This window comes from Symphalangus syndactylus, chromosome 5 (genome assembly GCF_028878055.3).
Source record: "Symphalangus syndactylus isolate Jambi chromosome 5, NHGRI_mSymSyn1-v2.1_pri, whole genome shotgun sequence".
Lineage (NCBI taxonomy): Eukaryota > Metazoa > Chordata > Mammalia > Primates > Hylobatidae > Symphalangus > Symphalangus syndactylus.
In genome coordinates this window covers 40424500-40438254 of record NC_072427.2, presented here as the reverse complement: position 1 = coordinate 40438254, position 13755 = coordinate 40424500, and the positions used below count along the sequence as shown (strand labels likewise).

Genomic DNA, 13755 nt, shown 5'->3' with positions numbered 1-13755 from the left:
GATAAACCAAAAATGAATAAAAACGGTTGCTTCTAGGGATAGGGAGAAAACAGGATGAGGGAGTGGGGATGAAAGTTACACTTTTGTGAAAGTGCCTTGGTTTTATTGTTTTGACTTTGGAACTATACAAATTGTTTAAAAAATTAAAAAACAACATTAAACCATAAAGAAAAAAGTGAAAGTGTCACAATTCAAATGAAACTACAAATCAAATGCAGTATGACAGAACTGTTTGGACAAACCTTCCAAGGATGCAGAACTTTCCAGGCTTATTCGGCTGAGATCAATTCTCTTAGTCCCTGAAGTAGCACTGGTCTCTTGAGAGGAGATAGCTCCTTCCAACTCATGGCAGACATCTTCATCTGTTAAAGAGGTAGATTCAGAATCCTGGGCTCCCACTGAAGAAAGACTGGTACGATCAGAACTTTGATCCTAAGGACATAATTATAAGCTTAACTTCTTGTACATTTAAAGGTAATTAATTAAAAAGTCACTTCTAAGGCAGAAAAAAACACTTATTACCTAACTACCCAGATGATCAGCTGAACCAATATTACAACATCTAGAGAAAAAAACCCACCAATTTTACAAAGGCATGCTAATTTAGACAAATGTGCTGCAGTTCAATTTTTAAGAAATCATTTTTTAGTTACAGCGAAGTATATACTAGTTAGTAAGGTAACCTCATTGACTTTTAATCTCCATTTGACAATTTTCGTCTCTGACAAGGTATCACCCAAACATGAAACCACTAGAATTACGTTTTACTCTTTTCCACAATAACCAAGGTTTCAAAGATATATATATTTCTACTTTTCATTTTTGAGAACACTGAAGTTAAATCTTTCTCTGGTTATATTAAAAATACATGAGAAAATTTGGTAGCTGTAGATTTTTATATGAAAAAAATTTAATATCTGTAATTCCACCTTGGAACCCATAAAGGATGAAAATATTTTACTACATAAAAATGTTATGTGTATGCATATTGTTAATCATATAGGGCAAAAAATTTTTTTTGAGACAGGGTCCACTCTGCTGTCCAGGCTAGAGTACAGTGGGCAATCTCAGCTCACCGCAGCCTCTGTCTCCCAGGCTCAAGCAATCCTCCTGTCTCAGCCTCCCGAGTGGCTGGGATTACAGGTGTGCACCACCGTGCCTGGCTAATTTTTGTATTGTTGGTAGAGACAGGGTTTCACCATGCTGGCCAGGCTAGTCTTTACTCCTGACCTCAAGTGATCCACCTGCCTTGGCCTCCCAAAGTGCTGGGATTACAGGCCTGAGCCACCATGCCTGGCCGGGATTTAACATTTTTACGTAGTAAAATATTTTCATCTTTTATGGGTTCCAGGGTCTGTATCTTGCTAATGAAGTAATTCTCCACTCCTAAATGAGAAAAAAATCTTTTTAAAATGTGCACTTAAATATCTAACCCACCTAGGATTATTATTTTTTTTGTTCAGTGAAGGGCAGGAATCTTTTTCTCAAGTGGATAGCTAAGTGTAGCAACACATTTATTTAATATTCTCATTTCCCACTGATGTTAAATGCTATTTTTTCATGTCCCAAACTTCTATGTACATATAGTTTTATTTCTGGACTTTTCTCCATTCCACTGGTCCATTTATCTGTTTTGCATTGATTAGCAAACTGTTTTAATTATAGTTTTAGCATTAGTTTTGTTAGTTTTGGTATTTTAGAGTGCAGCCTCTTACCTCTTTTTTGTTCAAAGACAGAATTTCGGTCTGAAGCCCAGGCTGGAGTGCAGTGGCATGCTCTCGGCTCAGTGCAACCTCCACCTCCTGGGTTCAAGTGATTCTCGTGCCTCAGCCTCCTGAATAGCTGGGATTACAGGTGCCTGCCACCACGCCGGGCTAATTTTTGTATTTGTAGTAGAGACGGGGTTTCACCATGTTGGCCAGGCTGGTTTTGAATTCCTGACCTTAAGTGATCTGCCTGCCTCGGCCTCCCAAAATGTTGGGATTACAGGCGTGAGCCACAGCACCTGGCCTCATACTTTTCTTTTTCAAAATTTTGATTATTCTCATGTATCTTCTCTATCAATTTTAAAGCAGCTAATTATGATTTGTATGATTTAGTCACCAGATATTTGGTTTGCCTTTTTTTCTTGTATTTTAATTAGACTACCCTAATTTGGTTAGAACTGATACCTTTACAAGACTGAATCCATCAGTAAATTATGTCCTTCAGTAAAGTATTATAGTTTTATTCATGTAGGTATTATATACTTAATGTTAAGTTTACTTCTAGACATTTCATGTTTGTGTTCTAGTGAATTAGCTCATATTTTTCCATTACTTTTATAACTGGCTATTGTCATATCCAGGAAAGCTGTTTTACAAATGTTTGTTGTTTCTAGCCACCTTACCAGTTCAAACAGTTTTTTCCAGTGGTAGTAGATAACCTCATTTATGAGAATATCAAGTTTTATTAAATTCTTTTACAACTATCATTTTTTGTTTTGAGAGTTTCACTATGTCACCCAGGCTGGAGTGCAGTGGTGTGATGACAGCTCACAGCAGCCTCGACTTCTCAGGCTCAGGTGATCCTCCCACTTCAGCCTTCCAAGTAGCTAGGACTACAGCTGCACACCACCATGACTGGCTAATTTTTTGTATTTTTAGTAGAGACAGGGTTTCACCATGTTGCCCAGGCAGGTCTTGAACTCCTAGACTCAAGTGATATGCCTGCCTTGGCCTCCCAAAGTGCTGGGATTACAAGCATGAGTCACCATGCCCAGGCTTTATCTCTCACTTCTTTTCCTTGCCTTCTGGTATTGTTAGAATCCAGAATGCTGTTCGGTGGCACAGGTGTTTAGCATGCTTCCTTCCCTTGATCCTGACTTTATGATTTTATTATTATTATTATTTTGAGACAGAGTCTAGCTCTGTTGCCCGGGCTGGAGTGCAGTGGCGCCATCTCAGCTCACTGCAACCTCCACCCTCCACCTCCCAGGTTCAAGTGATTCTCCTGCCTCAGCCTCCCGGGTAGCTGTGACTGCAGGCACATGCCACTACACCCAGCTAATTTTTTGTATTTTTAGTAGAGATGGGGTTTCACCTATTAGCCAGGATGGTCTCGATCTCCTGACCTTGTGATCCGCCCACCTCGGCCTCCCAAAGTGCTGGGATTACAGGTATGAGCCACCACACCTGGCCTGATCCTGACTTTAAAAGAAATAATTATGATATTTCACTGTTAGGAATGGTGTTTACTATAGTTTTTTTATACTCTATCAAGTTAACTAAGTTTTCTTCTATTTCATCTTTTTTTTTTCATTTTATTTTTTACAGTATTAAAAACACTTTTTTGAGGTAGGGTTTTGCTCTGTCATCCAGGCTAGAGGACAGTGGCACAATCACGGCTCACTGCAACCTCCACCTCCAGAGCTCAAGCAATCTTCCCACCTCAGCCTCCCAAGTAGCTGGGACCACAGGCATGCACCACCACACCTGGCTAATGGTTTTTTTTTCTAGAGATGGGGTTTTGCCATGTTACCCAGGCTAGTCTTGAACTCAGACTTTCCCTTGAATGACAGAGCTCAATGTGAGCATGTCTGCAAGCAGGCCACTCTTTACAGTGCTTGGATGGGGAATTGGAAGAGAATGTACAGGGCAACCAAACAAAGGAAGGTTTTACTTTGGTTAGTGGGTATTTCAGTATATTTTAAGTAGAGTGGGGGCTTCCTTAAAAAAAATCTGGGCTAATAATGAAATTTTGGAATTACTTTTAACCCTTTCTTCCTCATCTCAATGCCTGTCCTCGGTATCTCTCCTTCACTCTTAGTACTTACAGATTTCATACCTTTGTGAGCTGGAGTATTTCATTTTCACAACTACTCCTGTAAGAGGAAAAACAATGCCTAGCCTAACTATTCCCTAAGTAGTCTTTTAATTTAATTACCTGGCTGTGTAATTTTATACTTCTGCCTGCTCACCTGGGCTTCATTCACAAGAACAGTTCTCATCTTGGTAGCTGATCTCTCTTATGACTACTTTGGAGGCTATACTTTCTGTATTCAGGCATTTTCATCAATCCAGTTTCATTTGCTTTCTCATTTTCAGAAAGGTATGAAAATTTCTCATCTCCTGATGGCATACTTTTCTTCTTTCATTGCTTTGATGGATTTATTATATTCTCCTATTTTTCTGTCACTTTAATGGGATTTTTGAGGAGGAGGGAATACAGATGTGTATTTTAACATCCTGAACCAGAAGTCTTGTTGCTGTTTATGCATAAAAGAATTACTTAGTATAAAAAATAAGAATAGTTGAATTTTTCTAATTACAATACAGATTATGCATGTTTGAGTAGATTATAAAAAAGAATGATTTTACATTGAGAGACATTAAATTCTTCATATGCAAAAAAGTTAATGAGACTAAATTTCATTGAGTATAGCAACAATAACCATTTATTTAGTGCCTTCAATGAAGGCACTGTACAGACCTACCTTGGAGGTATGGCAGGTTCAGTTCCAGACCACCTCAACAAAACAAATGTCGCAATAAAGCAAACCACAAACTTATTTCCCAGCGCATATAAAAGTTGTTCACATTACACTGAAGTCTACTGTACAACAGCATTATGTCTAAAAAATGCACATAAATTTTAAAATACCTTATTACTAAAAATTGCTAACAATCATGTGAACCTTCAGCAAATGGTAATCTTTTTGCTGGTTGAGGGTTTTGCCTGGATGTTGATGACTGGTGACTGAATAGGGTGGTGGCTGCTGAAGGTTGAGTGGCTGTGGTAAAAAAAGAGGATAATAATGAAGTTTGCTGCACTGACTCTTCCTTTCAAGAAAGATTTCTCTGTAGTATGTGATGCTGTTTGACAACGTTCTTTGCTCATCCATAAGAAGCAACTCCTCATCCCTTCAAGTTTTATTATTTGATTGCAGCAATTAAGTCACATCTTCAAGGCTCCACTTCTAATTCTAGGGTGCTTTTTTTTTTTGCTATTTTCACCATATCTGCATAATTCCTCCACTGAAGTCTTGAACCCCTCAAAATCATCCTTGAGAATTGGAATCTATTTCTTCCAAACTCCAGTTAATGTTGCCATTTTGATCTCCTCCTATGAATTATGAATGCCATTTATTGCATCTAGAAGAGAATCCTTTCCAGGTTTTCAATTTATTTTGCCCAGATCCATCACAGGAATCACCACCTATTATGGCTATAACTTTATGAAATGTATTTCTTAAATACTAAGTTAAAAGTAAAAATGACTCCTTGATCCATGGGCTGCAGAATGAATACTTGCACAAAAACAATAAATCTCCTTGACATTTCTTTTTTGATCATTCAACTTGACTCCTTGACATTTCATTTTGTTTGTTTTTTTTGAGATGGGGGTATAATTCTGTCAGCTAGGCTGGAGTACAGACAGTGATCTCAGCCCAATGCAACCTCCGCTTCCCAGATTCAAGCGATTCTCCCACCTCCGCTTCCTGAGTAGCTGGGACCACAGGCGTGTGCCACCACACCTGGCTAATTTTTTGTAGAGACAGGGTTTTGCCACGTTGCCCAGACTGGTCTCAAATTTCTGAGCTCAAGGGATCCGCCTGCCTCAGCCTTCCAAAGCACTGGGATTACACGCGTGAGCCACTGCACCTGGCGACTGCTTTTCTATTGGAGCTCTTGCGTGACTACGTGCATTGTCAATGAGCAGTAATATTTTGAAATAAATATTTTTTTTCTGAGCAGTAGGTCCCAACAATGGGTTTAAAACATTCAGTAAACCATGCTGTAAACAGATGTGCTGTCATCCAGGTTTTTTGTTCCATTTACAGAGCACAGGCAGAGAGTAGCTTTAGCAAATTCTAGGATTTTCAGAACGGTAGATGAGCACTGGCTTAATTTAACATCACCAGCTACACTACCCCCTAACAAGAGAGTCAGCCTGTCCTTTGAAGCCTGGAAGCCGGACACTGACTTTTCCTCTCTCTCCATCAAAGTCCTAGATGGGCATCTTCTTCCAATACAGGGCTGTTTGATCTGCATTGAAAATCTGTTGTTTAGTATAGCCACCTTCATCAGTGACCTTACATAGGTCTTGTGGATAATTAGCTACATCTATATTAGCACTTGCTGCTTCATCCTGCACTTTTATGTTATAGAGACAGCTTCTTTCTTTAAACCTCATGAGCCAACCTCTGCTCGCTTCAAACTTTTCTTCTGCAGCTTCCTCAGCTTTCTCAGCCTTCATAAAACTGAAGAGAGTTAGGGCCTTGCTCTGGATTAGGCTTCAGCTTAAGGGAATATTGTGGCTGATTTGATCTATCCAGACCACTCAAACTTTCTCCTTTTTGGCAATTATACTGTTTTGTTGTCTTATCACTCATGTCACTTTTAATTTCCTTCAAGAACTTTCCCTTTGCATTCACAACTTGGCTGTTTGGTGCAGGAGACCTCACTTTCGGCCTTTCTTGGCTTTTGACATGCCTTCCTCATTAAGCTTAATCATTTCTAACTTTTGATTTAAAGTGAAAAATGTGTGATTTGTCCTTTCATGTGAACACTTTAGAAGCCACTGTAGGGTTATTAATTGGCCTAATTTCAATATTGTTGTGTCTCAAGGAATAGGAAGGCCTGAGGAGAGGGAGAGAGTCAGGAGAATGGCCATTTGGTGGACAGTCAGAAATTACACAACATTTATCGATTAAGTTTACCATCTTATATGGGAACAGTTCATGGTGTCTCAAAACTATTACAATAATAACATCAAGGATCATGGATCACAAGTCACCATAACAGATATAATAATGAAAAAGTTTGAAATATTGCAAGAATTACCAAAATGTGACACAGAGACATGAAGTAAGCACATGCTGTTGGAAAATGATACCAATTGACTTGCTCAACACAGGGTTGCCACAAAACTTCAATTTGTAAAAAGCATGACATTTGTGTAGTGCAGTAAAGCAAGTGCAATAAAATGAGACCTGCCTATGCTAGGCTTTAAAAATATTATTTATTTTAATCTTCAGGTGGGATCTTTCTGATATTAGTGATTGTGTTCTCTTTTTCTAGATCAGTCTAGCCAGCAGTGTGTCAATTTTGTTCTTTTTAAAGAATCAGCTTTTGGTTTTATTGATATTCTTACGCTTTCCATCTTTTCAGTTTTACTGATTTTTGCTCCATGTTTATTACTTCCTTCTTCCTACTTTGAGCTTACTTTGTTCTTTTTTCCTAGTTTAAGGTAGAACCATAAATCATTAATTTTAAATCACTTCTAACTACAGCATTTAAGGCTATAAGTTAACCTCTAAGCACCTCTTAGTTGTATCCCACAAATTTTGATATATTTTTGTTCATTCCACTCAAACATTATTCTAATTTCCTTTATGATTTTATCTTTGATTCAAATTACTTGGAAGTGTGTTCAGGTTTTTCTTGATCTCTTACTTATTCTTAGTGATTTGTAATTGAATTCTATTGTGATCAGAAAATATGCTTGATTTAAAAAAACCTTATTGGGGCTTAATTTTCATGTCATAACATTCGCTCATATTAAGTCTACAATTCAATAATCTTTGTAGTAAATTTACCAAGTTTTAGAATGTTTCTAATTTTAGAAGATTTTTACCACCCAAGTAAGATACCTCATACCCATTTAATCTCCATTGCCTTCCTAACACCAGGCAACCACTAATATACTGTGTCTACAGATTTGCCTTTTCTGGACATTTCATATCAATGGATTAATACAATATTTGGTCTTTTAAAATCTGACTAAATCCACTCAAAATAAACATGTATTTGAGGTTCATCAATTTTTAAGGCATGTATCAGTATTTCATTCTTTTGTATTGCTCAATTATATTCCACTGTATAACACATTTTACCTATTTTCCAGTTGATGGAGATTTGGGTTGTTTCTACTTTTTGGCTTTTATGAACAATGTTATGATTATTCACATAAAATCTTTGTGTAGGCTATGTTTTCATTTCTCTTGGGTAGATTATTTAGAGTGGAACTGCTGGGTCATATGTTAAATTAATGCTTAGCTTTTAAAGAAGGTGCCAAATTGTTTTCCAAAGTGGCTGTACCATTTTACATTCCCACCAAAAAAGTATGAGGGTTCCCATTTCTCCACATCCCCTCCACTTGTCATTATCTTTTGGATTATAGCCATTCTTCTAGTGAGTGTGAAATGGGATTTCACTGTGGCTTCAAATGTAATTAACACCTAATAACTAATTATGTTAAACGTTTCATGTGCTTTTCGTCCATTCGTATCTCTTCCTTGGTGAAATATCTATTTAGATCTATTTTTAACTTGGGAGGATGTTTATCTTCTTATTGAGCTGGGTGAGTTGTTTGTATATTATGGATTCAAGTCCTTTACTAAATACAGAATTTGCGTATCTTTTCCCCAGTCTCTGGCTTTTCATTTTCTTACATTTTCATTTTTGGAGCACAAAAGTCTCCAATTTTGGTAATGCCTAACTTACCAATTTTTCCTTTTATAGACTGTTTCTGGTATCATACCTAAGAATTCTTGGCTTAATTCAAGGTCTTAAAAGATTTTCTTCCTATATTTTCTTCCAATTTTTTTTTTTTTTGAGACGGAGTTTTGCTCTTGTTGCCAAAGCTGGCGTGCAATGGCGCGATCTTGGATCACCGCAACCTCCGCCTCCCAGGTTCAAGTGATTCTCCTACCTCAGCCTCCCAAGTAGCTGGGATTACAGGCATGCACCACCATGCCTGGCTAATTTTTTGTATTTTTAGTAGAAACGGGGTTTCACCATGTTAGCCAGGCTGGTCTCAAACTCCTGACCTCAGGGGCTCTGCCTGCTTCAGCCTCCCAAAGTTCTCAGATTACAGGCATGAGCCACCACGCCCAGCCTACAATTTTTATTTTTTTTTTTGAGACCGAGTCTCACTCTGTCGCCCAGGCTAGAGTGCAGTGGCGCAATCTCAGCTCACCGCAAGCTCCACCTCCCGGGGTCACGCCATTCCCCTGCCTCAGCCTCCTGCAGGTGCCTGCCACCATGCCCGGCTAATTTTTTGTATTTTTAGTAGACACGGGGTTTCACTGTGTTAGCCAGGATGGTCTCGATCTCCTGACCTCGTGATTCGCCCACCTCGGCCTCCCAAAGTGTTGGGATTACAGGCGTGAGCCACCACCAGCCCACAATTTTTATAGTGTGTTAGCTCTTACATTTAGACATCTTATCCATTTTGCGTTAATGTTTGTATATAAGTTGTGTCTACATTCACCTACAGTCATCCCTCAGTATCCACAGGGGGTTGGTATTTGCATATAACCTATGCACATCCTCCTGTATATGTTAAATCATCTCTAGGTTACTTATAGTACCTAATACAATGTAAACGCTATGTAAATAGTTCTTATACTGTATTATTTGTATTTATTTAATATTTTCAATCTGTGGTTGGTTGAATCCATGGAAGCAGAACTTGCAGATACAGAAGGCTGACTGTATTTGCATGCAGATATCCAATTATCTCAGCACCATTTTTTGACAAAAACTATCATTTCCCCATTGAACTGCCTTGGCATCTTTGTTGAAATTTAAATAACCATAAACATAAGAGTTTATTTCTGGAGTCTAAATTTTATTCTCTCATCTATTCATCTCTGTTTATGCTAGCAGCACACTGTCTTGATAGCTGTAGCTTTGTAGTAAATTTTGAAATTGGGAAGTGTGAGTCCTCCAACTTTTTCTTTTTCCAAATTGTTTTGGCTATGCTGGGTCCTTCTATTTTCTATATTAATTTTAGGATCAGCTTGTCAAATTCTACAAAATCCTGCTGGAATTTTGATAGGTGCAATTTTGATATATATTTAGATGCCAATGTAGGGAGGGTTGCAGCTTAACAATACCGAGTCTTCAATTCCATGAACATGGCATGTCTCTCCATTTATTTAAATCTCCTTTAAAATCCCTCAGTAATGTTCTGTAACTCTTTACAATGTACTTTGATTTGGATCCTTTTTAATTGACTGAGGTTTTTTAAATAGCCAAACATAGTTTATCTTGATGACTGTACTGTATACACTTGAAAAGAATGTGTATTCTGTAGTTGTGTATATTCTATAAATGTCAATTATATAAAGGTAGCTGATTGTGTTGCTGAGATTTGTCTTGACCAATTTTTGTTACCTCTTCTATCAACTGAGAGTTTTTAAATTTCCTACTAAGATTTAGAACTCCCCTTAATTCTACCAATTGTGTCACTGTTTTGAGGCTCTGTGATTTAGTGAATATACATGGATAATTATTGTGTCTTCCTGATGAACTGTTTCTTATAATCAATATTTTTCAGAGACAGAGTCTTGCTATGCTGCCCTGGTTGGCCTGGAACTCCTGGACTCAAGCAATCCTGACCTCCCACCTCAACCTCCTGAGTAGCTGGAACTACAGGAACACACCATAACATCCAACTCCTCATCACTATGAAATCAGTCTGTTGCCCAGGTTGGAGTGCAGTGGCACAATCGTAGCTCACTACAGCCTTGAACTTCTGGGTTCAAGCAACACACCTGCCTCAGCCTCCTGAGTAGCTAGGACTACATAGGTATGTGCCACCATGGCCAGCTAGTTAAAATTTAAAAAAAAAAAAAAAAAATTGTACAGACAAGGTCTTGCTATGTTGCCCAGGCTGGTTTCAAACTCCTGGCTTCAAGCAATCCTCCTGGCTTGGCCTTCCAGAGAGCTGGGATTACAAGCATGAGCCACCATGCCTAGCCTAACATCTGCCTTTTAATTGAGGTGTTTAGATTGTTATCATTTAATTATTCATATGGTTAGATCTAGTCTATTTCTCTGTTCTCCCTTTCTTGGCCTCTTTAATATTTCCTGTTCTCTGTAAGACCATTTGAATATTTTTATTGGCTTTTTGGCTACATCTCACTGTATTTTTTAACTCAGTGCTCCAGGGATTACAATATACATATCTAATCATTTAAAGTCTACTTGGAGTTAGTTTTATATAATTTCATATTTAATAATATAACTATAATGAAGGTCTGTGGGGTAAGTTCCTTTACTACTGATGTTCACTACTGTCAAACATCTACACATATTGAAAATTCCATGAGATAACATTACTATTTTTGTTTTGGAAAATTATAGCTTTTTTTTTTTTTTTAAGTTTAGGAGGCAAAAAAGTAATCTTTTCTAATAACCAGCTATTCACCATTTATTTTGCATTTATTTTATTTCTGAAGATGCAGGTTTCTCTTCAGCATCATTTTTCTTCAGTTTAAATAACTTCCTTCAGCATATCTCAGAGAGCAATCCCATTGCTCATGAATTCTTTTATCTGAAAATGTCTTTATTTCACCTTCACCCCTGAAGAATATTTTCACTGGATATAGAATTCTGAGTTGACAGGTCTTTTCTTTCAATGCGTTAAAGGTACCATTCCACTAAATTCTTCCAAGGATTATGATGAAAAGTGCATGGGTACATTCAGATCTTTATGGCTCCGTAGCTAATGTATAATTTTTTGTTAATAGCTTTCAGTGTATTTTATTTTAGCAGACATTTTCTTGTTAGCAGGTGAATATCTCTGATTTTTAGCAGTTTACTTTTGATATGTGCAGGTGTGGTTTTGAGTGTATTCTGTCTGTAATTTGCTGAGTCTCTTGTATCTATAAATCTGTATCTTTTACCAATTTTGGAGGTCTCAGCCATTATTTTTTCAAACCTTCAAATATCTTTTCTAACAAAATCTCTCTCTTCAATTCTTCTGGAACTCCAGTTATCCATATTTCATTTGTTCCTTTTGATATTGTCATACAAGTCCCTGAAGCTGTTTATTTTTATAAAAATCTTTTCTCTCTTCTTCTAATTTCTATTACTGTATCTTTAAGTTTACTGATTTTTCATTTTCATCTCCATTGTTATTTAACCCATTCAATCAGTTTATATTGGATATTATATATTTCAGTTATAAAATTTGTTTTAATAAATTCTATTTCTTGCTAGAATTTATTTTAATTCATTTCAAATGTGTTTTCCTTTACCTAAAGCAACCAGTTATGGGAGCTGCTTTAAAGTTTTTCCCTGATACTTCCAACATCTGAGTCATTCTGGAGTTGTCTTTTCCTTGAGAACTGGTCACATTTTCCTGGTCCTTTATACCAAGTAATTTTGGATTTTATCTTGGACACTGAATATTATGTTATGTAGCCTGGGTACTGTTATACTTCTGAGATTGTTGATGCTCTTGTCTCAGCAGGCAAACACTTGAATTATATTCAGACTGTAATTTGTGTTTTACTTTTTGTAGGCAGTGAACTTGCGGTTCAGTTACTTAAGCCTTTTCTATTTCAGTTTGCATCTGTCCCATGACTGTGCAGGTCAAAGCGTAGGGTGAAACTTATATGGGATTCCCCTCAAACTTTCTGCACAAAGAGGCCTCTTTCTCAGGCTTCTCTGTTCAGGAAATACGGGGTTTCTCTTGAAGTTTATCTGCCAGAGGTGCCATGCCATGATGTGACTGCCCTTGGGGCAAAGATGCATGAGGAAAGAAAATGATAAACTCATTTCTGTGTTGGTCTCTCCCCAGAAACTGCCTGCTTTTATTTATTTTTCAGAGTCCTTGGTTGTTTTTTATATTTTGTCTGGTTTTTAAGTTGTAATCAGAGGGAAGGATGGGCTGTGGTGGCCTTATGTTACCACAGTGGAACCAGTATTCTCACCCCAATTCCTAAAGAATATTTTTGTTAAGTACAGAAAAATAGGTTGACAGTTATTTTCTTTCAGCACTTTAAAGATATCTTTCCAGTGTCTTCTGACATTATAGTTTCTCTTCAGAAGACCACTGCTCCTTCGCAGGTAATGCATCTCTTTTCTCTGGCTCAAGATTTTTGCTTTTTATTTCATTTTCACTTCTAAAATTTAGGTTTGATTATTTTTAATACATTCCAAATATCTAGTGAAATCTTCCATCTTTACAGTTATTTTTTATACCTTTTCCTTTATATTCTTAAACATATTATAATTATTTCAAAGTCCCTTGTTAATTCAAACATCTGGATCACTTGAGGGTCTCTTTCCATTATCTGCTTTCTTCGTTTTTTAGCTATGTTCCGTCTCTTGGCATAGCTATTTTTAATTGAGTGATAGATATTGTATATTAAAGACTGTAAGGATTCTAGATGACATTTTATTTCTCCAAAAAAGGTACAATATTTTCTCTGTTGATAGAGTAAAAGCTGATTATTTTAACCAAATCACAGATGACCTGAGTCAAGTCTAGGTTGCAATTTTGGTCAGGCTTAGTCTACCTCTGGTTTGCCAATGGTCCTAAGGCATACCTCTGCAAGTATTCCAACTGAGGCCCTCCTCCCTCTGGCAGCTCCTGAATCTAGCTATTATGATTCCAGTACCATGAAACTTCTGAGAACTTGATTTCTCACAGACGTTCTACTTACCCTTCTCATGCAATATCAAGTATTTGGAAAATGTCTTGAAGGAAGAAAATCCTCAGTGTATTTGAGGCCCCTAAAGTCTTCAGTTTTGTCTCTCAAACCCACAAGGTCCCAAAAGTTCTGATAAGGGAAAGCCTAGATTTACAACCTAGTGCTTCATGCCCATAATTAGCAAATCCCCTCAGGGAGAAAGTGGCTCTAGAACTTCAGCTCACCTCTCTAGAATCCTGCCTCTCTGCTTTCTAGTTACTTCAGCAGTTCTCTGATGACTTTAAACAGATACTTTTTCTATTTCATCTAGCTTTTAGCTCTTA

At 37.3% G+C, this 13755-nt stretch overlaps 1 protein-coding gene across 8 annotated transcripts in view; it reads right to left on the bottom strand.

The window, feature by feature from the left end:
• DENND4A (DENN domain containing 4A) overlaps positions 1–13755 on the bottom strand; it is a 147585-nt gene that overhangs the window by 23319 nt on the left and 110511 nt on the right. For all 8 annotated transcript variants that reach the window (XM_063638850.1, XM_063638848.1, XM_063638853.1 and 5 more), the window contains one exon: positions 243–432. In XM_063638850.1, the coding sequence (XP_063494920.1) occupies positions 243–432 (190 nt within the window). The remainder of the gene's footprint in view (positions 1–242; positions 433–13755) is intronic.